This window comes from Lolium perenne, chromosome 4 (genome assembly GCF_019359855.2).
Source record: "Lolium perenne isolate Kyuss_39 chromosome 4, Kyuss_2.0, whole genome shotgun sequence".
Taxonomy (NCBI): domain Eukaryota; kingdom Viridiplantae; phylum Streptophyta; class Magnoliopsida; order Poales; family Poaceae; genus Lolium; species Lolium perenne.
Window position 1 is genome coordinate 28,227,653 of NC_067247.2, and position 10,134 is coordinate 28,237,786.

Here is a 10,134-nt window from a genome sequence, read left to right on the forward strand (position 1 = left end):
ATATAAGCATGGAACATCAGAAATTATAGATACGTTGGAGACCTATCAAGCATCCCCAAGCTTAGTTCCTACTCGCCCTCGAGTAGGTAAACGATAAAAAGAATAATTTCTGAAGTGACATGCTACCAACATAATCTTGATCAATACTATTGTAAGGCATACGAGATGAATGAATTGACTCAAAGCAATGGTCTATAGTTTGCCAACAAAAAGATAATGACTAAACAACTGAATCATATAGCAAAACTTTGCATGAATAGTACTTTCAAGACAAGCATCAAAAAGTCTTGCATAAGAGTGAACTCATAAAGCAATAGATTCTTAATAAAGGGTCTTGAAGCAACACAAAGGAAGATTTAAGTTTCAACAATTGCTTTCAACTTTCAACATGTATATCTCATGGATAATTGTCAACACAAAGTAATATGATGAGTGTAAGCAAGCATATAAGAATCAATGCACACAGTTGACACAAGTGTTTGCTTCTAAGATAGAAAGAAGTAGGTAAACTGACTCACCATAAAGTAAAAGAAAGGCCCTTCGCAGAGGGAAGCAGGGATTAAATCATGTGCTAGAGCTTTTCAAGTTTTGAAATCATAGAGAGCATAAAAATAAAGTTTTGAGAGGTGTTCGTTGTTGTCAACGAATGGTAGTGGGCACTCTAACCCCCTTGTCAAACAGACTTTCAAAGAGCGGATCCCATGAAGGACGTTATCTCTACCGGCCAGCAAGGTAGATCATCCCTCTTCTCTTTTGTTTACACATGTATTTTAGTTTTATTTATAGATGACACTCCTCCCAACCTTTTGCTTTCACAAGCCATGGCTAACCGAATCCTCGGGTGCCTTCCAACATTTCACATACCATGGAGCAGTGTCTATTTGCAAAATTAAGTTGCTTACTGATGAATCAGGGAAAAACATGTGAAGAGAATTATTAATGAAAGTTGATTAATTGGGGCTGGGAACCCCGTTGCCAGCTCTTTTTGCAAAATTATTGGATAAGCGGATGAAGCCACTAGTCCATTGGTGAAAGTCTGCCCAACAAGATTGAAAGATAAAACACCACATACTTCCTCATGAGCTATAAAACATTGACACAAATAAGGAGTAATAAAGTTTGAATTGTTTAAAGGTAGCACATGAAGTATTTACTTGGAATGGCAGAAAAATACCACATAGTAGGTAGTTATGGTGGACACAAATAGCATAGATTTTGGATCAAGGTTTTGGATGCACGAGAAACATTCCCTCTCAGTACAAGGCTTTGGCTAGCAAGGTTATTTGAAGCAACACAAGTATAAACCGGTACAGCAAAACTTACATAAGAACATATTGCAAGCATTATAAGACTCTACACTGTCTTTCTTGTTGCTCAAACACTTTTACCAGAAAATGTCTAGACCTTAGAGAGGCCAATCATGCAAACCAAATTTCAACAAGCTCTATGGTAGTTCTCCACTAATAGGTTTAAACTTCATGATGCAAGAGCTTAAACATGATCTACTTGAGAGCTCAAAACAATTGCCAAGTATCAAATTATTCAAGACAATATACCAACTACCACATGAAGCATTTTCTGTTTTCAACCAAATAGCAAGAAACTCTCAAAACAAATATAAGTGAAATAAGAGAGTACTTTCTATAAAATAACTAATAGCTATGAACAAGAGATACATGAAAACCAAGAGCTAGAAGCTACACAGTGCGAAAACTGAATACTCAACAAATATAAGTGAAGAATATGAGTATTCAAATGAAAAAGCGGAGCGTGTCTCTCTCCCAAACAAGATAGATAAGATCCAATTTATTCAGAGAACTAAGATAACAAAACGAAAATAAAAGCACGCAGACGCTCCAAGTAAAGCACATAAGATGTGACGAAATTAAAATATAGTTTCACTAGAGGTGACCTGATAAGTTATTGATGAAGAAGGGGATGTCTTGGGCATCCCCAAGCTTAGACGCTTGAGTCTTCTCGAAATATGCAAGGATGAACCTCGGGGGCATCCCCAAGCTTAGACTTTTCACTCTTCTTGATCATATTATATCATCCTCCTCTCTTGATCCTTGAAAACTTCCTTCACACCAAACTCAAAGCAATCTCATTAGAGGGTTAGTGCATAATCAAAAATTCACATGTTCAACAAGGACACAATCATTTCCAACACTTCTGGACATTACCCAAGGTTACTGAAATTTAATGGAGCAAAGAAACCCACTCAAACACAGTAAAAGAGGCAATGCGAAATAAAAGACAGAATCTATCAAAACAGAACAGTCCGTAAAGACGAATGTTTTCGAGGCACTTAACATGCTCAGATGGAAAATCTCCAGTTAAATGAAAGTTGCGTACATATCTGAGGATTACTCATGAATTTTTTCAAGATTTTACGATTTTTCTACAGAGAGAACAACTCAAAACCGTGACAGCTAAAAATCTGTTCCTGCGCAGAAATCCAAATGTAGTATCAACTTTCTATCAAAGACTTTACTTGGCACAACAATGAAACAAACACGTTAAGGAGAGGTTGCTACAGTAGTAACAACTTCCAAGACACAACAAAATAGTAGCAAAATAAAAACATGGGTTATCTCCCAAGAAGTGCTTTCTTTATAGCCATTAAGATGGGCTCAGTAATTTTAATGATGCTCTCGCAAGAAATAAGAGTTGAAGCAAAAGAGAGCATCAAAAGCAAACAAGAAACACTTTTAAGTCTAACCCACTTCCTATGAAAAGGAATCTTGTAAATAAATAAGTCATGTAAGCATAATGCAATAAGCATAAAAAAACAAGACAAGCGCAACTTCAAGATTTTCAGCAAAAAGAGAGGTGTTCTAGTAACATGGAAATCCCTACAACCATATTGTCCTCTCTCATAAAGATTTTCAGTAGCATCATGAACAAACTCAACAATATAACTATCACATGAAACATTCTTATCATGAGCTACATGCATAAAATTATTATTCTCCACATAAGCATAGTCATTACTATTAATTGTAGTGGGAGCAAATTCAATAAAATAGCTATCATTATTATTCTCATCACCATAATCATCATATATAGGAGGCATATTGTAATCATAATTAATTTTCTCCTCAATAGTAGGTCTGAAAATATGATAGTCATCATTGTAATCATCATATATAGGAGGTAAAGTATCATATCAAAGTAAATTTTCTCCTCCATGCTTGGGGGACTAAAAATATCATGCTCATCAAAACCAGCTTCCCCAAGCTTAGGATTTCCATAGCATTAGCAACAATGGTGTTCAAAGCATTCATACTAATAACATTGCCATTAGCATTCATATAAAGTTCCATAGGTTTTTTAATTTTCTCTTCAAACACCTCATGTCCTAACTGAAGATAAATACTATAAAGATCTCTAATATTTTTGTTGTTTTCCATTAAGCCTAACTAGTGAAATAAAAACAAGAAACAAAAAGATATAATTGCAGAATCTAAAGGAAATAGCTTCGAGCACTCACACACCGTCAACGGTGCTAGGAAATAGCTTAGTAGTCGGAGGATGTGAATACCTTTTACCTTACCTCCCCGGCAACGGCGCCAGAAAATAGCTTGATGTCTATGCACGCTTCTATTCCTGTAGACAGTGTTGGGCCTCCAAGAGCAGAGGTTTGTAGAACAACAACAAGTTTCCCTTAAGTGAATCACCCAAGGTTTATCGAACTCAGGGAGGTAGAGGTCAAAGATATCCCTCTCAAGCAACCCTGCAATTAAGATACAAGAAGTCTCTTGTGTCCCCAACACACCTAATACACTTGTCAGATGTATAGGTGCACTAGTTCGGCGAAGAGATAGTGAAATACAAGTAATATGGATGATTATAAGTAGTAATTGCAATCTGAAATAAAAATGGCAGCAAGCGAACATGTAGCAGAACTTGTTGGAAACGGTGTTTCAATGCTTAGAAACAAGGCCTAGGGATCATACTTTCACTAGTGGACACTCTCAACAATGATCACATAATAAAACTACTCTCAAACACTCTCTTGTTGGATAACAAACACCATTCATTGTGTAGGGCTGCAAAAGCACACCTCAAGCCGGAGTAAACAAGCTCCACAACGTCATAAAGAAATCACACACGATGCGCACACTTTCACCATCACACCATGGAGAGTGACTCCGGAGTTCATATTAGAGTAACCTCTAGAGTGCATAATAGACAAGAGCAAAATCTACATATTCAACTAGATTACAAAGCTCATGATCACATAAAGATCACACCATGGGAGAGAGAGATGAACCACATAGCTACCGGTAGAGCCCTCAGCCTCGGGGGAGAACTACTCCCTCCTCATCATGGGAGTCAGCGGCGGCAATGAAGATGGCGGTGGTGTCGATGGAGATGACTCCGGGGGCAATTCCCCATCCCGGCGGCGTGCCCGAACATAGATTCTGTCCCCCGAAACTTGTCATCGATGGCGGCGGCGCTGCGGAACCCTTTGTGGAATATGACTGATATCTTTAGGGTTTTCGCTTCTGGGGAAATATATAGGCGAAGGGGCGATATCGGTGGAGTCCCGAGGTGGGCTCCCCACCTGGCGGCGCGACAGAGGGGTGGGCCGCGCCCCCCTATGGTGTGGCCAGCTCGTGGCCCGCCTTCGTCTCTCCTTCGGACTGCGTGAAGCTTCTGGAAAATAGGGACGTGGCCTTTTGTTTCGCGCAATTTCGAGAATATTTCCTGTGTAGAATTTCTGAAACCAAAAACAGCAGAAAACAGGAACTGACACTTCGGCATTTTGTTAATAGGTTAGTCCCGGAAAATGCATAAAAATGATATAAAGTGTATATAAAACATGTAGCAATTAGTATAATATAAGCATGGAACATCAGAAATTATAGATACGTTGGAGACGTATCAGTGACACCGTCGTATAGATCGGCGAAGACCTCCCGGCTAGTACTGGAGTTAGTTGTGTTGGTGAAGTCGAAGTTGGTGAAGCTCTCGGAGTCGCTATCTTGGGATAGATCGGTTTCCGTTACCGACCCGAAAGTCATCCCGTCGAATAGATCGACGAGTTTTCCGCTATCAGCGGGCCTGATGATGCGTGGTGGCGAGGTCTCCTCGTCGCCTGACTCAACGGATGACGCTGACGATCCCGAGTAATCAGGCTCGACCGCCAACTGTTCCGAAAAAATCGATGCCAAAAAACGGTGCGATAACTCTTTCCCGACGAGGAAGTGGAAACTCCCGAACTTATCTCCATTGATTCCTCCAGATTGGCATATGCGTGCAAACGGGCGAGAGGGTGAGGAACAAAATCGACAAGACCAAATTGGATCTGTTTGTCTCCTTCCATCGCGTTGCTTGATGCCGATGATGATGTTGATGATGCCATCGAGATCAGGACCTTGCTACCTCCAATTCCCACAGACGACGTCAATTAATGAGGTATCGACTCGTGAATGCCTACGGATTGTAGACTTAGGGTTTCATAGAAAGTAGAGGGCAAGTAGATCCCGAATGTTGTAAGACGAACAAAGGCTTCCAACTCAACGATGCTACGGTGGTTAGGGTTTGCAATGACTTGATCCTTATTTTGACCCCATCTTCCCCTTTATATAGGAGGTGAAGCCGAGGGTTACAACGTGTCGTACAAGTACAAACTATCGGGCCGCACTGGGCCTTTCCCTATATTGATACAAGTTTCCATAACAACTCTACTTTCCCAATCCGAAACATCTTTAATCTTCTGGGCCTCCAAAGTTTCGAGTCCATGGGCTTTCTTGTTCAACTATGGACCAGGGGTATTCATGCGACATGCCCCTTAGGCATATCTATGTCACCAACTATGCTGCCATGGCAGGGCCAGAGATGAGGATCTGGCTTAGGACATGGTTGCGCAAGCACCACTGTTAGTGGTGGTGCCGCTTTGCTGGTGTGCTTGATGGTGGTCGAGATCTGCTAAGATCGTGTCATTGCACTAGCTAGGAACCGATGAAAACTCCATGCATGGACTATAATATTTTGGGAGGTGATATGTATACTAACCCCTCCGAGGATGAACTAGTGATGCATCACGAGTTGTAGTTTTTGGGGTTAGCTCGTGGTGGATCGGTAATTATGATATATGCTATTAGGCACTGCCACCCCCTACGATGAACTGCCTATGTTCTAATTCTGTCATCCGGTCAGCTCACCTCTCATAGGAAACGATTACGATATGAACGGCTAGTGTTGCAACTAAACAACAGGAACTAGCTTTAGCCTTCCATAGAATGGTGTATTGCAGCCAAGACACTAGACGTTTTCTCCCATGTGCAGAAAAGTGTATTATGGGCAGCCAAACGGAGTGGTGAAGTTGATTTTTGACATACCCTCTCGAAGACAAAAAGAGTCGCGGCATAGCAATCACGCCTTAAAGATCCTAATGGTGAGCTCGCGACGCCCCTGAACTTACGGCCAGGAGCAATACCCACCGCTAGCGGAGAGCTTGGAATCTGACTACACGCCCGTGAACTTGGCCGAGCATCATCGGCACGCTGAACATGAAACTAAAACTTGGAGCCAACTCAGTAGCTCCAGGGCACGACAAATAATTCAAGTGGATGCTTCGTGGAGTGGCACACAATGGTGACACTTAGTTTCTTAACACATGGCAGGAAGAAAGTTTGCCTAAGGCACACAAAATTTTCTCTATAATGCCCTCAGTCAATTTAAAATTATTCTAATATTCATACAAGTCGAGTGATTTTATTTTATAGAAAATTCATATGATTGCTACAATATTATCACTTGATAAAAATGTTGTAGTAAAATTCGTATTCTTCTGATAAGGTTAGTGCAGGTGTATGTTTGCATCCGTGCTATGTCTCTAAAAATGTTGTAGGAAAATTCATATTCTTCTGATAAGGTTAGTGCATGTGCACGTTTGCGTCAGTATTATGCCTCTAAAAATGTTAGATATCTTAATTAGATTATTTTATTTTAAAAATGTTTCAATTATTATGGTCTTATTAAGAATGAATTTCCAATAAAATTCTCGTTTTAATCGAAGTGGTAAAATACCAACCGCTCAGCCTGGTTGAGCCGAACCAGTCCACCGTCTCCTCCATCCAGAACCAGAACCAGACCCAGCGAGCACCATGGCAGCGCCGCCAGGCCGCCGCGCCTCGCCGGCGGTGCTCCCGGACGAGCTTGTCGAAGAGATTCTCCTCCGCCTCCCGCCCGACGACCCGGCCTGCCTCTTGCGCGCGTCCGTCGTTTGCAAGTCCTGGAGCAGCGCCATCTCCCACCCCAGCTTCCGCCGCCGCCTCCACGAGCTCCACCGCACACCCCCCGTGCTCGGCTTCTTCCACAACTGGTACGAAGATGGCGGCCCCCGTTTCGTCCCAACCACCGCCTCGTCCTTCTCCCTCGCCGCTCCAGATTGGCGTTCTTGGCGGGCCCTCGACTGCCGCCACGGCCGCGCCCCCTTCCTCTCCAAGTGCCTGGATACTCAGGAAATCCTCCTGTGGGAGCCAATCACGGGCGCACTGCAGCGCATACCGGTGCCCGCCAAGCTCGCGAGGTCGAACGCGGCTGTGCTTTGCGCAGTTGACGGGTGCGACCACCGCCTCTGCCTCGGTGGCCCTTTCCGCGTTGTTTTCGTCTTCTCCGGCGGGGAAGACACTGATGAGTATGACGACGAGGACTATGTCACTTCGGCTTGTGTGTACTCCTCGGAGACTAGCACCTGGGGCGAACTGACCTCGGTGCCCGGCAAGTACTCCATGTGGTTTACACATTTTTCAAGCGTGCTCGTGGGGAGGTCTTTGCTCTACTTCATGTCCAACAATGAGTTCATCCTGGAGTACGATTTAGCAAGGCACGGCTTGACTCTGTTGGACACACCATCAACAGACTCCAGCCGCGCGTATGCGTGGGCATTTAACCTCATGCTAGCGGAGGACGGTGGACTGGGAGTTAGCGAAATTGTCGATCCACTTCTCAAGCTGTGGTCAAGGGGGGCAAGTGATGGCACTAATGCACGATGGGTACTAAGCCGGGTCATCCACCTGGGCAATTTGCTTCCTATTGGCTTTCTGGATGTAGATGATAGACTGTGCGTGGAAGGCTTTGCCGTGGGAGCAAATGTAATTTTCATCAGTGCGGCTGCTGGCCTCTTCAGAATTGAGCTACAGACAGAGCAAGTGAGGAAGGTGTGCGGTGATCGTTGCATTGGCGATTGTAATCTGATTCCAGTTGTCAGCTTCTACACTCCACATTCTAGCCTCCAAGCACTCAGGGGCAAACAACACGACCTATTGTTGCCGCTGAACCCAACTGAAGATAGGGGTGGTGTGGAGGCAGGAGAGGAGGAGGAGAAAATACTAGAGCGGGCGCAGGAGCTGTTCGATAAGGGGTGCAAGGCCATTGAGGATAGGGACTTCACCAACGCCATTGACTGCTTCAGCCACGCCCTCGAGATCAGGTTAGTGTTCTACTCCCAAACTCCTCTTCTCCCAGTCAGGCTACAGCATATGTACAGATGATGTATGCTGGTGTTTGGTTGCATGGGTATGACAGTGAGCATGATGATGTATGTTGGTGTTTGATGGATTAGTGGGTCCAGTTAGCCAATGTTTCCTGATAACACTTGCCTGGGAGTTAGGTCCTAGCATCTTTTGCTATGATATCTGTACCTGAGAAACATGAAATCGAAGTCCAAGTGCTTGAGGGGTATGTGTTATCCTATTTTAGAAGGTTTTATATATATATATATATATATATATATATATATATATATATAGGAATGGCTAGTTGCAAATATTTTATCGTTATTTATATGTACTTCAGAATTGTATTTAATAGTCTGTGGAAGTACTAGTCAGTTGATAGCACCTTGCATCATGAAAATGGTTGATGGAATAATCATGGCTATGTTGTTCTACCTCAGATTACATTAACACTCATGGCCATCTGGTTATGTTATATCCTTAAGAATGATGCATTGACAAATTTACACCCTCCCGTCATGTAGGGTTTCACATTATGGAGAACTTGCCCCGGAGTGTGCTAGCACGTTTTACAGATACGGACATGCCTTGGTATGCAAAGCTCCAAAGGTGAAAAATCCTTCCGATAAGGTTTTGAAGAGTGTACCAAATGAAGAATTAGTCAAAACTACAGCTACTACAAGCAAAGATGATTCTGGGAGCTCAGAACCTTCTGGTTGCAGTATTGAACCTGTTCTACCTTCAGAGAAAGGTGATGCTGAAGAAAAATTGTACTGTATATCACTTGCATCACTCTGGGACGTATATCACTGTATTTTGCATTTCTTTCTATTTTTCGTATTGATATTGTCTTGCATTAATGTTTTCTTTGAGAAAGCCATGGGGTTAGTTGACATGACACTACTACTGCTCCATACACTGAGATACACCTGCATCCTTATTATCTAGTAGTATGTGGTTGATAACACATTACTACTACAATTTCTTGAATCTTCACCATCATTCCGCACAAGATCATTTAATAAATTTTGTTTTGTTAATGGATCTAAGGTGAAATTTGTGCACCATAAGATGCAGAAACTCATAAAAGGGCTTTTTATGAATTGACCATACATGGATGTGTCTGGTTCTATATGTCTGTTATTTGCCTTCGACAATTATATATTTACTTTTGTCTTGTACAGCTGGAATGGCAATGCCAGATTAAATAAGTATAGATCTATGGATCGCTGGATTTATTCTATTTGTTAAGAGTTCCTCTTTTTGCAACCATGTCTTACAGAAACTAAGCAAGATCTGAATAATCCATTACACTTCCATCAAAATTCCAATTATTTCCTTTGAATGCGCTAATGCATTATATGTTCACAGTGTACTGATTAAATTGGATTACTTGCGCATCTGTATCCATCCAGCAGCAAGTTCACTTAACTGAAAATTGGAAGCAAATTTTGGTGTCGTACTCCCAACTTACTTCACTGAATTTTTGTTAACCTGTAAAGAACCACTATTGACAAATGAGTAAATTTAATTCAGTGAACTTTTGTTAAGCAAGTTCAGTTAACTGATTTTTTTTTTTTATATTTGCAAACACAAACCAAGAGAAGAGCAGAAAACCATGCATTAGGTGCAAAATAGATTCATGCAGAAGCATAGAGAAGGA

The 10,134-nt window shown here is 42.1% G+C and overlaps 1 protein-coding gene across 1 annotated transcript; it reads left to right on the plus strand.

Annotated features, from left to right (window-relative positions):
* The first annotated feature begins 7,066 nt into the window (after positions 1 to 7,066).
* LOC127292012 (uncharacterized) lies at positions 7,067 to 9,878 on the plus strand. The gene is made up of 2 exons (XM_051321360.2): positions 7,067 to 8,446; positions 8,996 to 9,878. Exons 1-2 carry the CDS (start codon positions 7,119 to 7,121, stop codon positions 9,417 to 9,419), a joined length of 1,752 nt encoding a protein of 583 aa, XP_051177320.1. The 5' UTR covers positions 7,067 to 7,118; the 3' UTR covers positions 9,420 to 9,878.
* Positions 9,879 to 10,134: the final 256 nt, after the last annotated feature.